Genomic DNA, 21627 nt, shown 5'->3' on the forward strand with positions numbered 1-21627 from the left:
ATCAATAAAGTTTTATTTATTGATTTTTTAAAGGAAAAAAGTGAGAGTGTACATCATATTGAATTTATATTTATACATTATAAGTTGTATAATTTAAATGAATTTAACTACAAAGCAAAATTCAAACACGAAAATAATTTAAAGATTAAGTTTATTCTACTTTCTCCTCTTCGTCTTGGCAGAAAGGTTGTACGGAATTGTAGTGTTCACCAAGACTATACATGCGCCTATGATATGTAAGAATAAGTTTTGAAGCTCCATCTTTCAAATACTCTTCTCCTACTATCATAGAAGGCCCTTCAGATTGAATTACTTCAACGCAGCACTTTAAGGCTACAGATAACGCTCGCAGCTAAAAAATCAATAAAGAAAAAATAAATATATGTAATTTCCATTAATTTATACAAAACAAATTGATTGTGACTGAAAAGAGATTAGATTTGTCTAATTTACTGAAAGCAGGCGTAGTAACTATACTTGAATAACAAAAATGTTTCTCTAACAATATTTTTAAAAACTATCTCTGTTTTATTATAAAAAACGTAAATTACCAGTAGAAACGTTTTTCTGAACGCAATAATTGAGTGTTAAAGCACCATAGCATTTATCTTAGTATCTTGAAATGACCTTCACCAATTCTACCATCAATGAAAACCATTAAAGATTTATGGATATAAACTTTTTTTTATAGAATTTTTTTTTTAAGGGATCAATGTTTTAAAATCTCATGGTCCATTTATAAAAAACAATTTTTAAACCTGGTTGATGAGAGTGAGCTAGATGAGTTGTTCTTGAATTTCAAATAGTAATATTTGTCCATGCTCCCCAGATTTAGACTGATCTGTGATTTGAAAATATTGAAAGGTGATTTATAGATTATTTACTAAGCAAATAAATTTATAAATTACCTTTAAATGTCTTCAAATCGCAGATCAATCCAAATCTGAAGAAAGCAGCCAAATATTACAGTTTGAAACTCAATAACAACTCTAGATAAACTATTACAGGTATTTACTCAGAAATATTTATAAATTAATGAATACCTGGTTTTAACTCTCTGACTATAAACAAACATAAGTGAACAAATAAAAAATGTTATCTGGGAAGGTTTTCAAGATTTAATTTTTAATTGGTAAATTTGATATGGATGGACTTTTTAGTTATAAACAAGTTTAACGATTAACAATTCACTAAATCAATTAAATCGGCACAACATTGATTAAATTTTCTTTATATTTCAATATTGACTAAAATATAGAATTACTTTATCCTTTTAGTTTTAACTCTCAACATTATACTGCAGTGATTTTTTACCAACAATATGAGACATTTTAATCCAAATTCCAAGATATGGCTTTAATTCATGAAGTAAACGAAATACTTTCTATGTCTTATGCTAATAAAAAATATTGAGCCTATGATCTATAAATAATTTCAATGTTTAAGTGCTTTGCAGAGAAAAACTCATTAGTCATGTTTATTAATAAGAAATGGATAATACCTCAACCTGTCCACCCCATGCTGTTGTATGTGCGACTTGATCGCAGTAATCATAGAACTGACTTTGAGTCAACATTTCACCAGTGTCTGGATGTGATAGAAATGGTAAGTACTCATTGCTATTTTCTCGAAGGACAGTGCTCGTCTTCAATCTGAGTTCTGTCACTCCAAGGCCACTGCCATGGCACATTTTCAGTTGATGGTCAATAGCACAATATAAACTAAAATAAAACATCTATAAACACCTTATAATGAATATAAAAATGACCCAAGTTTCATCACCCTCCACACTATAAACTTTAGGTGCAGTGGTCAGCAAAAACTCCACTAATCAATCACATTTCAATTCAACAAACAGCCACTTAGTTCTACAAGTAAAGAGCCTTTATATTAATAGCTTAACCTGTATGAGACTAATGTTCTCTCCAGTACAAAAAGGAGCCTATTTATGCTGATTGTGTCGGGAGATATCCACTGAAGTTTCTGTTCCAAAGAGCTCAGCACCTTTTCTACCAAGTTGATTGACCTACTCATAATGCCTCTATGACCAAATAAACACTAAAAAGCTACATTGGCTTGGCAAGAAAGTATTTTCGGTAATCGTATCAAGACCATTGTAATCGTTTTGAAAGACTGCTAGATTCTTTATTTATCTACTTAGACATCTGAAAAGGTAGTGCAATTTTGTCAGCAGCTATTAGTTAGGGGGCATTGGGTAAATCTTAACATGGAGTGAAAAAAACAAAATTCCAGCTTGTGTACTTACTGAAAAAAAAATGAACTCAGACTTACAAATATGTTTGATTTAAAAGTTACTTTCGGGAAATTTCCATCTCAAAAAATGACCAACAAATTAATATTTGCAAAATTTATTTTAAGTGCTATAAAACCAATCCTAAAAATTGATCATCAACAATAATATTATTTGGAAAGACCATGGTCTAAGTGTGATGAACCAGCACAAACCAAATCAAAAAATTTTTTTTGGGGGAGGGGGGAGGAGAAAGGATCATGATCTGTACGATTTCTCTAGAAGTACTATACTGATTAAGTAATTACTCAGTATTTTTGAAGTGGTTTGCAGTTTTCTATTAAATTTCATATAAATTTAGAAGACATAAGCCCCTAAGTGTTACAGTAACACAATGTTTACGTTTATTCTCTCCTGAAGTCTGTTTCAAAGTTGACCATATTCAGCATCTGGAATATGACAGAGTTTGCTTAGTGTTAAAAATGAGGATTTTTTTTGTTTTGACATGAGAGAAACTCAATTCCTTCAAATGCGAGTCCATGTGTTGTTATTTGTTCCAGTTTAGTATATTTTCCCATACTATCATCAACAGACCATTTGTATCTAATGTGACAGTCCACAAGCCAGAAATTAAAGTATAAGCCTGCAAAATGTACTCTTTGTGATGAAGATCACTTTGGTAACCTAAATTTTTTCCTCAGAATTGCATACAACACAAGCCTTCCACCTAGTGAGCCTCTTCAGGACTCCAGTTGCAACCATTTTTCATTGTAATTTTAAACCTGCGATTTCAAATTATAGATTAAAGATTCAAAGATTGTAATCATTCACTTCTTACTGTATCTTAAACCTGGTTAAGATCTGATGAAAAATCCCAAATATTCAGTCAGCATCTTTTTAAAACTTTTAATCCACAACCTGAAATCCTTAATCCAATTTATCTTCAATATATTGAAACAATTAAATATTCCATTCTGAATAACCCTTTCACATAAAAAATTTATTTCATCCTTCATAAATAATCAACATTACCAGCAAAGCTTCTGGACAGGATCTAATTACATCCCACCCTTAAAAGTTTTTCATCAAAGAGCTATTTTATTTCTCAGGTACCTATATAATCTACTCCTCTCCACCTATTTTCCTGACCCTTGGAAATTATCTACAGTCAAAATGATATCCATATCTGAGAGGCCAGTAGATCTGTGTAGATATTCATCCTACTACCATTTCATCTCTATTTTACCTATCCTGGGAAAAGTCCTGGTAAATTTTGTAACGCTGTGTTCATCCTAGGTTCTAATCATATTATCGGAGATGACTCCTCTCCATTGAAGCGTGGAATGTACCTCATGGGAGGGTTTTTCTCAATTTAGAACAGACTTTTTATTGAGTCTGGCATCCAGGTCTGCTTTACTAACACCATAAATTCCTATTCCTACATATTTTCTCATTATCAATAATTCACTCATAGGATATGAACAGTAAATCATAATAGTGCCTATCCATCTTTTCTCAGCCTTCTGATATTCCAAAAGGTAGTATTCTTGGTCCCTTTCTCTGCACAGTTTATAAAATATAATGTAATAGTAAGTATTGTATATACTAAACATTGAATAAAATTGAAATTTTAATCTATCTATAATATTAAAGTTTCAATTCAGGAAAAAATAAAATAATAAGTACAGCTACAGCCAAAAATGTTAGACCTACCTCCACCCAATACATGAAGACTACTTCATGCATCCATTATATAATGGATACTAAATAGAGATGGGAAAAACATATTCTGAGTAAGAAGTAATGAATATAGAGTATTTTGCTCAAATACTGGCACTGTTTGACTACTGACTACTTCAGTTATTAAATCAACAAGTACAAAAAGTACTCAGCTATTCCCTTGAATACTTCTTATTTTCTCTACTTACACAGAATTATTATTTAGAGTATTTTACAAAGTATTAATTAATAATTAAGTTTATGAGATAAATAAACTAAAACAAGAAAAGTATAGATAACTCATTGAAAACATACCAATTTCCGTCAGATGGAATTTCATAAATCATTAGACCTCTTTCCTTTAAAATGTTTTTAATAGTTTCCAATTCAATGGTGCGAGCACCATAAACATTCTCTGCTTCTTGTTCAAATATTCGTAATTCTCTTTCTTTCACCTGAAGAGCTTTCTTCTCACGTCTTTTCTGTGCTTTGCTTATTCTGTGTTGCTTTAAACCAGGAACTTCATCAAGAATGTCTTCATTGTCAGACAGTGAGAGATGATTAACAGATTCGTTTAATTTACTTGTCTATTAAAGAAAAACACTTCGATTAAATTAAAATGTGAAACAAGGTCACATCATTAAAGAAAAATTAATTAATAATTAAGATTTATAGTCCAGGGACCCATACAGAAAAATGTAACTCATTTTGAAATGAAATGAAAAAATAATTTCATTCTCGGACATATATTCCCTAAGAATAAATACATGGTTCATACATTAAGATTATTGTCTTGCAAGCATTTAAAAGTTTCCAGTGAGTAAAATGAAATTACATTGGAATATTGGCTTAACTACTGTTTGTAATGTTTATCAATACATGCCTATTTATTTGATTACAATGATGTGGAGGTTTGGTGTTGTTTAAAGGAAGGAGGAAGAGGAACCACTTTAGTTTATTGAGTTACTGAAGTTTATTAAGGAGGATCTTATGGTTAACTGTTTCAAAAAATCAAAAAGAACTAAAATTGATAAATGATGATTGTCTAAAGCAGATTGGAGGTCTTGGGATATTTTCAATAAAGCGGATTGTGTGGAATGTTGGGAGCGAAAACTGGATTGGAAAGGATTAAGGAGAGCTTTTTGCTCGAGAAAATTATTAAGTTGGGAGTGGACTAATCTTTCTAATGGCTTGGGTAAAATGGATATTGGCCGAAAATCGGAAATTGAAGAAGGTACTTTGTTCAATGGTCGGACCAGGACTTTCTTTTAGGCTTAGGGAAAAATGGAATTTTGAAGGGAGAAGTTATAAATGTGCAGAAAGGCAGGAAGAATGGTGGGGAGACAAAGTTTGATGATCTTTACAGGAATATTGTCTGGGCCATAATCATTACTTCTGGACTTGAGGACTGCTGAGATTAAGACATCTGGGGAAACATTTAAGAAATAAAAGTTATTGGGATAAAATGGGATTTCAGGGATGGGAAAAGATAAAAATTCGTATAAGGTTGTTGAAGGAGCAGCAAAGAAAGCATTAAGCTCATTGTGATTAACTGGGTAATATGGACAGGATTTAGAACTTATAACGGAGAGGTTCTTAAGAATTTTCCATTTGGATTTAGGATCAGGTGCTTGAGATAGGATGTGAAAGTATTGCTCTTTGGTGCGGCGTAAGGATGTTTGGGTAAGGTTTCGGAGGGAATTAAAGGTGGAACAGTGCTCTGTAATTCTGGTGCGTCTGAAGCGTCTTCTGGCCGCATCTTGTCTTCTGATTAAATCTCTTATTTTTGAGTTGATCCAGGGAGCTGGAGAGCATTTGAAGGTACGGGTTTTAAGAGGAGCGTGTTGGTTTAAGAATTTAAGGAAATGCAAGGATAGGCATTCGACCATATCGTCAATAGATATAAGTGAATAGAGAGGTTCAAAGGAGAGGGAAAGTTCATCAAGGTAGGGTTAAAGAATCAAGGTTTTGCCAACTAATTTTCTTTGGTATAAGTATGGGAGTGGGAACATTGTAGAAAATTTTGATGAGGTCATGGGAGGAAAGAAAAGACATAGGAATTTGGGAGGAAGATAAAAGGTTATGTGGGGAATCAATAACAAATACATCAATCCAGTATCACTGGACTGAGTATGATGTGTGGATTGGTAGGGAACAATATAAAGGTCTAGGAAGAAAATTAGGTTCATAAGGTATGATCGATCGGGAGAGTCTGTGAGAAGGTTGGTGTTTAGATCGACTGTGATTATTGTTTTGGAAGAGAGGAATATATGAAAGGAAGGAAGATTCAAATTTATCATCAAAACAGAGTCGAGGTGGGCGGTAAATGACAATATAGAGGGAAAAGGAGCTTGAAGTAAGTTGCACAAAAATGTATTACAAATGGGGGTGTCAAAGGAAGGAGACTTTAAAAGGATTTTGGCCCTCAGACTGTCATGAAAGTATAGAGCAACTCCACCACCAGTACAGTCCATTCAGTCATGGTGAAGGAGGGTATAATTGGGGTGGAGATGGAGGAAGTTGGGATATTGGGTTTAAGCCACGTTTCACTCAGTGCTTCGTTTATTTCAATCAATTATACCCTTTAAGATGAACTAGAAATATATATATGTCTGCTGCCTTAAAACCACCAGAATAAAACATGGGCCTATTGAATTATAAAAATTGTGTTCATTTTTTATTCAGTACTCAGTACCTTTAAGGCTAACAACTGGATCATGTATAAAATAGGTCACTTTTTCTCTGTAGGCTACTGGACTATGACAGAAAGTACAAGTTTTAAATAAAATATTGGTACTATTATTTATGATTTAATTTAATCTTATTCCTTCCAAAAATAATATTAAGGATTCATGACAGCTATGAACTTTTTTTTTCCAAAATAAGTACAAAGTTCTCTTTATAAATCTAGAACTATGCACAAATATTTTCACGTGCATAATGATAATGTTAAATACTAAATATTACAAAATATATATTAGTGTGGCAATACTATGAACTAATACATTGTTGTAATTAAATTAAATAAATAGATAAAAACCAATAGTCATGCCATTGATTATTTTCAAATTTTAGTAGCTAAAATAAAAGAATAAGTAGCAACAGATTGCAATTGACAAATGTCTAAAATTATATATGATTACATAATATAATTTAAACTTAAATAATTAATAATAGTTGTTCATTTTTATGTTACGGCCATAACTAGACTTCAGTCACAGCAGAGTCTATTTGAAACTATTAAATTTTAAAAATATTGTAGCATATTAATGTATTGCGTTTATGAATAACATTTTTTAAATCAATAAACTTATAAATGTTTTTTTTACCTTTTTGCTTTTGGTTTGTAAATTTAAATATTTACAATGTTTGCACATATGAATGATTTTTTTAAGAAACCAGAAAAGTGCAGCCTAAATCAAAAAGATTGTCATGTACTCATAACCGACGATATAGTAGATAAAGTTTTTAAAGGCTTAAAAACCAATCAATAATTATTTTTTAACACAAAAAGACAGCAAATGCCAATTAAAAAAGAAAAAAAAAATGTAGGATAACTAACTACCCATTATCCCAGAAATAGCCCATCCCATATTTTAGGTAGGAGAAAACCAATAAAAGAGAAGTACAGGATACCTCCAAGAAGAAAGGGATTGTGGAAGCTTCCTATAACTATAAATTTGTTTGTAATATTATAGTAATTTATTTAATTTTTGTACGATGCAGTACCTTGGGAGGTCACACCCTCCTCCCACCCCTGTAGTAATACTTATAAAAATAAAGTTTCAAATGAAGTACATTTCATAAATAAAATTTGGATAAAAATTTAATTATTGTTAAAACCATTTTTGAAATCATCAAAATATTTGTTATTACATTGACACAAGTTTTAAATTTTACTACTAATCATAAACCAGTCTCTAAATATTAACTATAAAAAATAAATTTAGAAGCTCAGCTTTAAATACTTCATACACATTAATATTTAGGAGCGTTTATTAATATAGTATTATACTTGAGTGTCTCTCGAATAAAAAAGTCAACCCTAGTCATGAGCTATACACATTTAACTGTACAATCAAATATCAGTTTCTTATAAGAGTTACAAATTCACTGTAATATTTCAAGATTTAGAAATAGATTTATCTATTTTAAGCAATCAAAATTAAACTAGAAACCTGTACGTAGTAACAATTTTTATTTTACAGATGTTCAAAAATTTTTGTGGAGTAATTTAAAAAAAAAAAAAAACATCATAATAGTTGTCCCTTAATTTCAAAAATAAAAGTGATGCAACAGTTATAGCAAAATTTATTTTTAAAAATAATAACAATTACGGACCCTAACTATTAAGTAAGGTAGTTAGTTATCCTAGGTTTGTATATTTAAAGGGGGAAAAAAAAGAAAAATACTTGGTCACCAGGCAAATCATGTCATACGAACAAAAAAAGGATATGTTAAAAAATACTGCTTTAAGTTCAAAGCAAGGAATATATTTTAAAGAAATAACTGATATTAGAAAAAATATGGCAATAATTAAAAAAAATAATATCTCATTTTGAACAGATTCAATGTAATGATTAGTTTGAAAAGGACCAAAATGTAACCAGAATAATATAATGACTAGATGAAACCTTTGTAATAAGTTTTTATTTATAAAGGAAAAGTAGTTTTATGCTTTTCTCAATCAATATTATAAAACAAATAATTAAATAATAAAAAAACAACTGTTTCTACGACTGCTTTATAAGTTTTATTCGCTGTTGTGGGTATATTCCAGAACCAGTCCTTTGTTTACAGCTCCACTCATCACAGCAATATAATAATATAAACAATTATTAATTAAAAAACAATATTTCTAAAGGCCCAATAAAAAAACAGAAAGAGTAGGAGTATATACATTAAAATGTAGAAAATTTTATATTGTGAACATAATTTTTAATTTTACATAAAATATATATATATAAAAAAAAAAACTCAGACAAAATCAAGTCAATCCCTCAAATAATTAGATATAGAAAAGAAACGACTAATATGCTATATAATATCACATGATATTCCACAAAAAAATGATTAATAAATTCAAAATGTATGGAATTAAAACTTCATGTAACTAATATGAAAAAGGAAGAGGTTATGGATTCAACTGTCTTAAGAACCCTTCCACTTTTCCTTACTTCCCTACCTATTAAAGCCAATAAACATTCTTGGGATGGGCACTAGTGATTATTCAAGCCACTAGATCATAGAAGCCCATGAATGTGGAAACCTGTGTAGAGTTTTTTGAAGTAATGAGGAGAAAATTCAGGATACTCCAACCAACTTGAGCAAGGAAAACTGGAGGAGAACTAAGCAGTAGCAGGATCCTGGCTCATGTGGGAACCTGGCCTTGATTGCAACAGTCTAACAGCTCTATATTATTAAAAGTTTTGGTTATTTTAAAGTAAACAATTGAACTATTCATTATAATCAAGCATGTGAGTAATTTAAATATAAACTAAGATAAAATGAACCAAGATTGATTAGCACAATATTAATCTGTAATTTAAATAGTTGTTTTGAAACAATCACAAATCTTTTTAACTTAAACTTAGTAAAAAAAGGATATCTGAGTATTTTAAGCTTATCTAAGTAATCATTGAATTGATAATGGGAAGTTAGTAGCAGAGTTTCTGTTGAAAAGGTCAGGACCAAACTTTCCAAAAAGTATTTTTCTCTGATATAACAGTAAATTAAATTAAATAATGATCAAATGTTTTTATTTAGTTTAGAGTTATAACACTGTTTTTACTTTTTGGTTAACAAGCTTTCTTTTAATCCGGAATTTTAATTAAATTTTGTACAAAACAATTTGGTCAACCAGTAACATGTCATCTTCCTCTAAATAACGAAGTAGACCACTTACAAGATCCATTTCCACTTCATGACTTATTTGCTCTGTGATGGATTTGTCCTTTTTTCCCTACATTCCCTTCTGACTGATTCAGAGCCTCTAGCTTTGTTGAAAATTCGCTGATCAGCAAAGTGTTTATGCAAAAATAGACATATTTTAACTTCAAATTAGACATACCAATACTGTACCAACATTCTGGTATGTTGGACCCTTCATTTTCTTTTTTTCATTTTCATTGCTGATAAATTCCAACACCAATCTATTAATAAAACAATTAGTCCTTTTGTTTAGAACTTTTCTGCATTTTTTCACACCATTTTTGTAATAAAAAATATTTTTCATTTATGTCACCACGAATAAGCTGCATAACGGATAAACAACCTGAGCATAATCAGGAGTTGCCTGTATGAAAAATTATTGCTTTAATAATTATTTATAATCAAACTAAAAAGAGTTATTTATGAATTATGTGCTTAAATAGAATTTAGGTTTTAGCTAATTGTATGGTAATATCAAAATAGCAAAGTAAAAATATTTTAATAAATTTATTATCAAAGACTTAATAAAATATGTTATTGATTTGTTAAAACAGAACTGACTTCCTTAAGACGGACTTTCCAAAATTAACAAGATTATTTTTTTAAAAAAACTTTAACATCAACCTAATACACTTCAAACAAGATATTTAAGATTTTACAAGGTTAGGCAAATAAAACTAACTGTTTATTAAACCTTTTTTGACAAATGATAAAACAAAATAGACGAAATAGACGTATTTACATAAGTATCTCCATAGCCAGCTACGGAGGATGGAAGATAAAATGGAGTGATCATCACTAGGGCCCTTGAAATATACTCCAGTTGCACTCCATCATTCAAACATACCTTTAAAAGTGTTGGTCAGTGGACACCCCTGAAGCTTTTGCAATACCATAGATTATTTTATTGTACTTTTGTATTAATTTGGTTTCACCAGCAACAAGCATCCCATAGTTTTGTAGCCATTAGATGTAATATATAATAATTATCTTGAATTATAAAATATAAATCTTTTTTAGTGTTTACTTAATAATTTTACTAACTAATATAAAATCTGCAAATTACTTATAGAATGAGTAATTTAAAACATTAATATAAAAAAAAGTAATTCAAAAGATTCAAATATATATTAAATCAATTCATATTTCCACACCTTAATCTATTTAGTAATTTTTAGGACTTGACAATGATTTTTTTCACAGTGATGAAATTAAAATATGGAAAGTATTATTCAATCAAGACCTATTCCGCACTTAACCACTAATACTATTTAGCTTTTGTTGTTTCATCAGACTAATCAATAAGCAGTCAAATAAGTAAATTGGTGCAAACACTAAGTCTAAATGAATAAATAAGATATTGTTTTAATAGGCCACTATTGATTTAAATCAAGGACTAATAATAAGAGGAATATTTTCACTCAATTTTCCTGATCATAATAACCAACCATAATATTGGAACATAAGAGCATTGACAAAAGCTGACATCAACTAAGGTGCATGTACTAAGTGATTAAAAAAAAAGTAATTTTTCATCTTAGAAACAGGTAAAAGCTTACGCAATAGAAGTATTCAGTACCATTTGAATAAATAATAACCAAATCACAAAATAATAAATTGAGCCTTTGTGTTGAAAATCTCAACATATAAAGAATGCTTAATTGGTAATATGTAAACTATTCTAAATTTCCTAACTAAAGATAACTTTTAATTAGATTTGGGGGAAATGGGTTTCTCGACCGATTTAAAACTTAAATAGACTACCAATACAGTAACTTAATATGTAATGAACTAATAGACTATTTAAAACCAGTGCATACTTTGATAGACTATAATAAAGGGTTTCACTTACATCATCAGGTGTATCAGAACTGAAACTACTCAGTTCTTGTGAATGTTTCATGTCTAATTCCATTTCCAGCTTTGTGATAATATCTGAAACTTCTTTCTTTTTCTTTTTATCTCCTTTAGTTGCAGTTTTTTTCAAAGCTTGAATTTTACCTGATGCAACAGTATAAAATATTTTTATAGTAACTACCTAACCTGAAAGAATTGAATATTATTAAAATGGTTATCTGTCATAATTACCCTGCAGTTCCTTTTTTTCCTTACGATGTTTTGTGAGTAATTCTTCATAATTATCCATTAGAATCGTAGCTGAACGATGGGCTCAAATAAAGGTGCAGATGATATTGTAATATAGTCAAGGTGGAAAATTTACTATTTACATAAACTAAATCAAAGCCATATTTCTGAACCAGAATAAAGATTCTTGTCACAAATGACAGACTAGGTGCTGATACAGACTGTTGCCGGTTTTGGCAAAGAGCATAGCTGAAGAGATATAGCTGAATTGAACATCGAATTAATAAAGTTATACCTTCATATATAACAAATGATAAAGAAAAAATTACTAATAATAAGTAGCTATACGTCAAAATTTATTGCTTGTTAATAACCCTTCCGAAAGCCACCATTATCAGATTATATATTATCAGACATGTTATTCGGAAACCAGAACCCTATACAATCAATAAAATCATGGCTTTAATCGATAAATAAACTAGAAAAAAAAATCTTGACATATTGTCAGGAAGTAATAGCAAGCCTAAATAAGACTTGATTTTCAATCCAAATTATTTTCATATTAATATTATATTAAGTACAAAAAGAAAAAAAAGTAAGGACAAAGACAAATTATCACCCACTTAATTTGAAAACTAATAACATAACAGACATAATAATAATAGATTGATATAAGTGATAGCTTAGCGAACATCAAGGTATGATGCCGATCCCCCCCCCCCCGCATCCAGGGACACCGTTCTTTATACACCCAACTCTGCAAGGTATTAACAGGTGAAAGGTAGTAAAATTCCTTCAAAATACATTTGTAAGCAACCTTATTTCCCTATATTTTTCTGGGATGGAGATGTGGATAGTGAGAATTTGTTAACTTTTTTTCATTTATACCAAAATAAAATGAGACCTAAAAACACTGATGTAGAGAATATTATAGCCCGGCAAAATCCAAAACCTGGATCAACAAAGTTTTGTCGACCTTTGAAGGTTGTTTTCAAAAACGAAACTCCTGAAATTGTACGAAACGAGTTCAACCTAGTTTTAGGTGATCTAAAACCTTCAAAAGTTTTAATCAATATCTGGGTCATAAGAATAGAACAAAAATTATTATTAACCATGGTTGAGGTGTAACACTTCGATCCATACTACTTCTATCCAAAAAAATGTTATAATATTCAAGGGGTCGCTCCTAAAATATTAATACACAAGATTTATGAACTCCAGTGACAAAATAAACGAATATGGCTTTCATATATTCAAGCTTCAATCATGGATCCGAACTTTCACCTATCTCTTCCATATAGCGAACTAGCTTGATTTGAAAATGAAGAGGCGGATGGAAAGGTGAAAAACCAAAATTTACATTGGTAATTTTATCACTCATTAGTTGTTTGTACAGTAGTTAGGATTCTATTCATTTATGTCCAAATTTCTTTAGATTACTATGTTCCTTTCTAACGAACGTTAACATTTGTAGTAGGCCAAAAGTTTGTAACTAATAGATAGCTATTTTTGTACCTTTCTAGATCGCCACTCGGACCATCTTACTACAATTAATTGTACACAGTCAACCAATAATGTTCTGAAGTTTATTTTTAAGTAGACTGGTAGTGGCCACTACGATCGTTCAACCAAACAGTTACAGCAGGATGAGGTTGATCATTTGCAGTACTATCAACTATCTGGAATGCAGGTCAAACGTATTGTCACCATACCTCCACTCTATTACAAGATCTCGGGCTCATGACTTATTTATGTTACTTAGATGCCAATGGTTATTTGTCGAAGCCCAATTCTTTCTTTCAGAATTTTATGAGAAAATAAATCTTCCTTTTTGATTTTCTTTCCTGAACGTTTAGTGCGTTCTAAACATCAATTTTAACTTCTTTCGCTCCGTGATTTTCAGATTTGATTTTGAAATGTTGAGTTTGAATGGTTCACAGTTACTTTGTTATGTTTTAATGTTTTAATTGTTTTATTTACTCATTTTCTTTTTAAAAGTGTTTAGATCAATTTTAAATAAAACTAACAAAGCTTGTTATGGCCAAAAGTAAATTCGAATATGTTCGCTATTTTGAGCAAGAAAGTAAATGTTTGAAAAATTGCTGGATTGTTGTTAGAATAGATGGAAAAAATTTTCATAGATTTACTGAAGCACATGAATTTGAAAAACCTAATGATACTAATGGTTTAAATCTGATGACAAATGCTGCTGTGAATGTTTTAAGAGAATTTTCTGACATTAATTTTGCTTTTGGTCATAGTGATGAGTTTAGTTTTGTGTTCAAAAAGAAGTCTAATATTTTTAACCGTAGATCAGATAAAATACTATCTTTAGTTAATAGTATATTTTCATCATCATATGTTTTCTTCTGGAATAAATATTTCCCTAACAAAGAACTGATGTATGCTCCAGCCTTTGATGCTCGCATTGTACTATATCCAACCGATCAAAATCTGAGGGACTATTTGAGTTGGAGGCAAGCAGATGTTCATGTTAATAATCTGTATAATACTTGTTTTTGGGCGCTAGTACTAAAAATGGGACTTTCTCCAGTTGAGGTGATTTACTTAAATTTCACTATGGAATGTTGTATTATGTTTGATTTATAAACTTTACTTATCAGTTGGTTTTGAACTTTTTACAGATTTAAAATGGAAATTTCTTCATTGTATAATATCTGTTGTCACAGTTTTGTTTCTTGACTTATTTTTTATCAAAATTTTCAGTTATCAATGGCTTCAATTCGTGAGATTAACTTTTATTATCATATAATATACAATTTAGCATTTAACTAAGGTAGGTGAGAATTTGGTTGTGACAGAGACCCATTTTAACAGTCAATATTTATTCATTTCTAATTAATGAGTTACCATTAAAGTGTGATGTTTCTTATTCGTGTACCAAATCAATTAATATAGCATTAAATTAATATTAATTTTGATATATTACAAGCGTTAAAAATAATGCACATTGTTCTATTATTCTTTTGTTTAGATTTGCCATCATTCCTTTTAATGGCCAAATCTTGTATTATTTACAATCCTATTAATAAATAATAGACTATAGCTTAATAAATAAGTAAATAAGATAGTATTAACTAGCCTGAGTACTCAGCATTGCTTCTTCCACTAGGGCGTTACACTTATATCTAATGTCAGTTATTATTAAAATGGTAGTCTATTAAATCTCTCTTTAATATCTAATTGAGCAGGACTTTTAGTCATAGTAGTCCCGCTCTAACATCTTAGATAGAAAACCACTAAGTTTTCTTTGATTGCCTACTGTCCTCTCAACTATTGTGGTTGTTGTAATTGTGAGTTTATTGATAGATGCATGTAGTTTTTCATGACAGATTTGGTTATAAGTAAGCTAGTGTATCTATGTATGACTAACATCAAAGACGTTTAACAGGAATTCCTGTAACTATATTTTTTATAGAACCGTTTAAAGTTTTTGTGTGTATGGCTTTTGAGCAGTGCCTAAAATAAGGAATAAAGTTCTTAATTGTTCAGATAAGCAAGAGTAAACTGCAAGTTTCTATCTTATTTTTAGAGATTTTTTGAGTAGTATGTGTATTCATCAATTTGTTATCGATAAATGTTTTTGATGTGAGCCCCATAAAAAGGTTTTTCCCAAATTTTTTACTTTGTTGGTCTGTTACACCATTATGTTATTAAGAATATTATTCTTATTATCTAAAGAGGGCATATTTACATTTAAGTAGGAACATAATGGGTTAGCATTTATCACAGTGTTCTCATGTCTCTTATAGTCTTTATGAATCATATATCTTTTGTTGGTTATTTTATAATTTGAACGAGCTTTATGTTTCAATGCTCAACTTACTCATTTTATAGTGTCCTAGATCTGCCTTTAGATGTTTTCGTTGGTCGAACTTGCATTGTTTTTTTTTTAGATCTTTTTTTTTTAATGGCATAAAGCACTGTGACCAATAAGGCCTATCGTGCGCCAGTAACATTATGCCAATGTTGTGATTAACATCCCAGGTGAGCTTAGGTCTTAGTTTTCATGTACATGTAAGGACAGCTTTAGTTGATGCATATTGGCCAATTGGTCCTATATCTTGCCTCATTTATGAACTGGCCCCTTTATGTCTTGGTGAATGGTAAGTATGAAGGGAGCAGAATAGGAAATAAAGGAAAAATCTTTCATTGAAATTCAATTGGTGTGGAAAGTTTTTAATAAATTTCCTAAAGTGCATGGATTGCAATGTAGCATGTTACAGTTTATTAAATATTGTTTAAAATAAAAGTTATTTGTATTTTTTAAGACTATAAACCTGCAATTATTTCTTGACAACCCAATAAAAACATGCATGTTGTAACATTTATCTTCACATCTGATTTAATATCTATCATGTATTATTGAGATCTTGATGGTCAAGTGTCTTGCAATTCTATGAGCAAGTGCTCAGAGGCACTTGTTCATAGAAGTGTGGATTCCATTACAGCCAGGACAATTTAATAGGGTTAATCACGAAGTCTAGTTGGGAAACAGGGACAAAATAGTCGTTCAGGGTTGGTATTACGAACAGTATTATGCATAATTGCTTTATTTATTCAAAAAACTCAAGAATTACAAACTGTTATGATATCATTAATAAATATACAAAAATTGCACCCTGGTGGGAGTTGTGGAACTATATCTAGATTTAACTAGTAATTTCCTGTATCAGATAAGCCTTGAGCAAGTTCTTGTTTAAATGGACACTACAGCATTGCATGGTAAACTGGACTTAATCATAGAATTACAATGTATGTGGCAAATCAATTATTCGTAAAACAGTTAAAGTTTTATAAGATATATTAGGCAAGATCAGTTTTTACTCCATAAACTTGCTATATCTGTATGCCTATGTTTATATGAAGCTATGGTGGTATATATACTCATTCCTGAACTTGGAAAGACTTCTCCATCACATTTTACTTTAAGGCCATTCGCACACGAGTCAAGATGAAATTGAAACGAGAAAGACTTGAAGTCTGAGATAGAGCGACTCCAACTGGAAGCGAATGGTTGCCTCGTAACCATTCGCTTCCAGTTGGAGCCTCTCTTGCTTTAGTTTCACCTTGACTTGTTTGTTGAGGGCCTAATACTTGTGAAAGTGTTTATATTTGTTTCCATCTTCCTTGAACTTCCCTAAAACTATTATTATAGTCTAAAGTTTTTAAGAGACTATTTGGTAAAGGATAATTGTCTACAAAAGTAAAATATTTAGGTATTATAATTTATATGTTTATAGCAACCCTAAGGGAGAGGTAATTCATCGGTAAGGCAATGAACTACTTACTCTAAGAACCCAGGTTCGAATCCGGCTGTGGCAAATAATTATCTGTTTCACTATAGCTGTGAGTCAGCCCTGTGGGTTCATCCTTTCTGGGGACTTACCCAGCCTCATAAAGTGGGTACTCTGGGTAAAAATCTGGAGCATGATTCAGACCAAATTACCTGCTTGTACAACTATTGGTCTTGTAACAATACTTCCTTACAAAGTGTTGCGCCCCTGACCCTTCAAGGCTGAGCGGTACAGATTTAATTTTTTTTTAATATGTACTTGAGCAGCACAATTTAAAAATGTTTCTCTGCAAAAAAAAAAAAAACAATTTTTCTTTAAAAAGAATATTGAGGAATTAGTGAATTAATACTCATATATAATTATTTAGAGGAGGATAAACCTTGCTATTCATTTAAATGTTTCATTATTGGCTCATAAAAATTACAGAGAAAATAATTTTTTTTTTTTATAATTTTATTTTTAAAAACAATATTTCAACACATATTTTATTTATTTATTTTTTTTAGGCTGAAGAAAAACTTCGAGGGACATTATCAAGGGACAAAAATGAATTACTGTATCAGAACTTTAATATCAACTATAACAATGAACCAGAAATGTTTAGAAAAGGTACTACATTAGTTCGAAAATGTATAAGTTGGGAAGGATCAGCTAAACATAAACCTGTTATTTTACCTCTTTATTGTGATATTATTAAAGATGACTTCTGGAAATCTCACCCAGAAATTTTGGATCAGTCAGAAACACCATTGATTGATAAATTAAATTTAACACATTATTTTGTTTGTGAACAAAAAAATTTTAAGATGTAAAAGTGGTTTTTTTTAATGGTATACTGTTTCATTCATTTATTAAAAACTTTATATTTTAATATTAATTGGTATATTTTATTACTAATTGTTATTTTTTTAAATAAAATATTAAAATGTTAGCCAGTCATACATGTATATCACTTCTCCTTAGTAACAGTGATAATGATGGCTTTGTTCATTATATTACTTTGAATGAAGAGATGGTCTGAGCTCCCATTTCTGAAGAATTTGTGGGCTCATTATTTCATATCTATTACAATCAGATAGTTTCCACCCATTTAAACTGTAATGTTATTCCCAAATTTATTCTATTATTATCCCTAAGACATGGGAATCCACTCCAAAAATTAGTCAATGATACTAAAATGATTATTCGCTATAATATTTAGTTAGGGATTAAACAATATTAACATCTTGTGGTAAGTTATTTTTAATTATTTTAACCACTAGGCATTAGCTCTAGTTCCTAGCATAATGGGCACTAATCTGTCTGTAAAGTAATCCCTAAAAGTCTCAAAAATATTTCGCAAAACATAAAAAAGGGTGAAGATGTAGAAAGGGGTGATAAACCTTGTTTTGAAATACCAGCCAAGAAAGGATCCAAAAATAAAACAAAAGTTAACATTGACAGCTTTGATAAAGAAGCCATTCCCAAACTGGTGTTTAATTTTCATATAAAAAATAAAAAAACTAATGTCTTTGAGAGTCATTTAACAAAAAATAAGGGGAAAATCAGAAATTAATTTCGGTGGGAATATAGATACAGTAGGTAAAGTAATAAACTTAAAAACTGGTAGTTTTATTTTCTGTAAATAAGATGACTTTTTGGAAGATACTGTGTTCTTAAGCAGCAAGTCAGACTTGTCTCAACGATCTCTCGGAAATTGTAGGTAATCTTGGAAACTAATATCCAGGTTTATGGATTCTGCCTGGTATCTCGGCCTTGCCTAGGTTGGAAGGGGGAGGTTTTTTTTTTTTTTTTTTTTTAATTTTTTTTTATAATTCGTATTGGTTACTACATTTTTCTACCGTTGGTACTTGATGGTGTACATTGATACTTATCTAGTGTTCTGATGTGGATTAAATTATAATAGTTTGTAGGTGAGGGGCCTCCTCCTGTTATGTTGAGTTTTTTTTTAAACTCTTGATCCTTTTTTTTTTTTCGATCCTTCTAAAACAGAAACAATAAATTAGTGTATGCTTTATTATGTGAAAAAAAAGAAGGAATAAATCGTGTAGGGTATTACCTTTTACTACCTTTGGTATTTTAAAGTTACCTGTAATATTTATTTATTAATTGTGAATTGTCCATTCTAAATGGTCCTATTATTAAAGAAAGAATCCGGAGGTGAGGGGCCTCCTCATGTTGATCTCCGATCCCTCTAAAACAGAAAAAACATTAAATTAATGGTTGCATTACGTATGGTTACAAAATTCAAATTGAGTATTACCTTTTTCTACCGGTGGTACTTAAGGTTTAGGTGAAATACTTATCTTGTTGTGAGTTGTCCGTTCCAAATGAATACTACTAGAAAATATCCGGAGGTGAGGGACCTCTTCTCATATTTATGTTGAGGAACAAACGAACTCATTTTAGACGTACTTATAAACAGTTCAGTCGGTGGACAGTACTCCTGGTAGTTGTCATGAGAACTACTGCCTTAAAACTTGTTAGTCAAATTGATGGGTTACGGATTTATTTTATTTTCCTTTTAATTTGTTATAATTTTTTTCTTATAGTTCTAGTGAGTTTTTATTAGAAGATAATAATTTGAGAATCCCATTTTATGAATATTAAACAATCACGAAAAATTTTGTGATTAGTTAATTTAGGTCTCAACCTTATCTGAAAATGATTCATAGAGTATCTTGTAGTCCAGTCATCCAAGTTTACTGATTCCGCCTCGTCGACGATCTCTCCCTCCAGCATACTTAGTAAGGTATTCTAATCGATTCCGCGAGTTACATACACCTTGTTGATTCCGTGGTAGAACACTGTCTCATATAATAAATTAAAAGACAGCCATTTAAGGTCGGAACTCGTCTCAGATCAGACCAGCTGGCTTCTTGTAATGAGCTCCCCCGAGTTTAACGCCTCTTCTATGAGTTAGATTGGATTCACAGTGTTCCAACAGTTGGTATCTGAGCAGATGATCACGTTTCTATTGCTAGCGTTGATCGTTTCCATAGCGTATATGCCTTCTTCAGTCTCATTTCCTTCAGATAAATACAGTGTACATATTAGAGTAAAAGTGACGCTCCCCACTGATGTAGCATGCCACACAATCCACCATGGTGTACTGACTCTACCTTCTTGGGATCATAGTTCAGATTCTGTTTGAAGCCAGTTCAGTCCGAGTTAGCTAATATGATAACTTAGTAAAAGGGCCGCCCGCAGCTCAGTGGTTAAAACAGTCTTACCAATTTGATGTCTATATGTTCGAATCCGGCCTTTGGTGTTTTTTTCGAATCCGGACTTTTTTCATTGAGTGGCGGTCACAAAAAATGAAAAACTTTGACCCCTAACCATAGTTAGGCAGTATAGGACTCCAAAAATGGGAGTCTTCACCAAAAAAAAAAACTTACTAGAAAGGGTTGAAATAATTGAAGCGAATCCCCAATATATCTTAATGAAGCACAGATACGGAAGGAAGTCTACGGTATCTTTAAGGCATCTTTTACCTTCAGGGTTCTGTTTCATAATAAAGTACAAACTAATACTCTACTAGTCTTGTCGATTTAACTTAATACAATTACACTGACTCGTACAATAGTAACTTGTACTTTAGTACTTTTTAACTCCTGTAATATCACTAATAGTCCACCCTATTATGAAAAAATATAAGTATTAGTATAATTATCATGTTGTTTCTATACTTGTACTATGAACCAATACTATTAGCTTTCATTATGAAACAGGGCCCTGGCGAAGATGGAAAAGAACTAAGTAACATTTCATGGAAAATTGGGACGAAGAAATGAACTCAGCAGAAAACTCTACTAAAGAAGAATTTGTGTACTTGAAGAAGACTTCTAGTTTGTAAGAATTACCTTAGTTATCTGCTGAAAAGGGTAAAGCTACACAAAATCAAGAGGATAAACCGACATCTAATTTGGAAAATTAACGGGGTAGACCGGAGACTAGCAGGCCTTGATGATTAGTAAAGAAGCCATCCTACTTAAAAGACTTTGTTTTCTGCTAAACATAGTTTTAGTAAAAAGGAGGGAGAAAATATCGTGTATATATAATTATGTAACCATATGATCACGGGTTACAAACCTGTTTAGTAATTCATTATCATAATGTATTTGTCGGTATCTAGGAAGATAATAATGGTAAACAATTAAATGAGAAAACATGAAAACACTTTATAGTTCTTGTCAACCTTCTATAGAAACATTTTTAACACTTTCAAATATCATAAAAAGCAATTTAACAATCATATCATATATTAATATTGACAAAAGGTAGGTTACAGATAATACACGATTTAAATGATTAAATATATAA

At 30.7% G+C, this 21627-nt stretch overlaps 2 protein-coding genes across 4 annotated transcripts; one reads left to right on the forward strand and one right to left on the reverse strand.

Moving 5' to 3' along the window:
* Positions 1-49: 49 nt before the first annotated feature.
* LOC106685456 (deubiquitinase OTUD6B) lies at positions 50-12427 on the reverse strand. 3 transcript variants are annotated; one of them, XM_014428137.3, is made up of 5 exons: positions 11990-12427; positions 11754-11902; positions 4286-4557; positions 1502-1721; positions 50-352 (listed from the first exon to the last, which is right to left on the reverse strand). In XM_014428137.3, the coding sequence occupies exons 1-5, from the start codon at positions 12045-12047 to the stop codon at positions 152-154; spliced, it is 900 nt and encodes a 299-aa protein (XP_014283623.1). In that variant the 5' UTR covers positions 12048-12427; the 3' UTR covers positions 50-151. The 3 variants fall into 3 exon arrangements, with proteins under 3 accessions (XP_014283623.1, XP_014283632.1, XP_066903985.1); XM_014428146.3 differs by having other exon boundaries at positions 11754-11944; positions 12014-12426; XM_067047884.1 differs by lacking the exons at positions 11754-11902; positions 11990-12427 and adding an exon at positions 10041-10185.
* Positions 12428-13911: 1484 nt separating this feature from the next.
* On the forward strand, positions 13912-18235 carry THG (tRNA-histidine guanylyltransferase). The gene is made up of 2 exons (XM_014428181.3): positions 13912-14545; positions 17811-18235. Exons 1-2 carry the CDS (start codon positions 14024-14026, stop codon positions 18114-18116), a joined length of 828 nt encoding a protein of 275 aa, XP_014283667.1. The 5' UTR covers positions 13912-14023; the 3' UTR covers positions 18117-18235.
* Positions 18236-21627: the final 3392 nt, after the last annotated feature.

Source organism: Halyomorpha halys, unplaced genomic scaffold, assembly GCF_000696795.3.
Source record: "Halyomorpha halys isolate HHAL.00 unplaced genomic scaffold, Hhal_1.1 Scaffold33.1, whole genome shotgun sequence".
NCBI lineage: Eukaryota > Metazoa > Arthropoda > Insecta > Hemiptera > Pentatomidae > Halyomorpha > Halyomorpha halys.

Excerpts from the sequence above, each read along its gene's own strand:
- THG (XM_014428181.3), top strand. The coding sequence starts at position 14,024 with ATGGCCAAAAGTAAATTCGAATATGTTCGCTATTTTGAGCAAGAAAGT. Across the intron at positions 14,546-17,810 it reads TGGGACTTTCTCCAGTTGAG|GCTGAAGAAAAACTTCGAGG; the intron begins GTGATTTACTTA and ends TATTTTTTTTAG.
- LOC106685456 (XM_014428137.3), bottom strand. The coding sequence starts at position 12,047 with ATGGATAATTATGAAGAATTACTCACAAAACATCGTAAGGAAAAAAAG. Across the intron at positions 4,558-11,753 it reads GTTCTGATACACCTGATGAT|ACAAGTAAATTAAACGAATC; the intron begins GTAAGTGAAACC and ends TTTCTTTAATAG. Across the intron at positions 353-1,501 it reads CATGGGGTGGACAGGTTGAG|CTGCGAGCGTTATCTGTAGC; the intron begins GTATTATCCATT and ends TTGATTTTTTAG.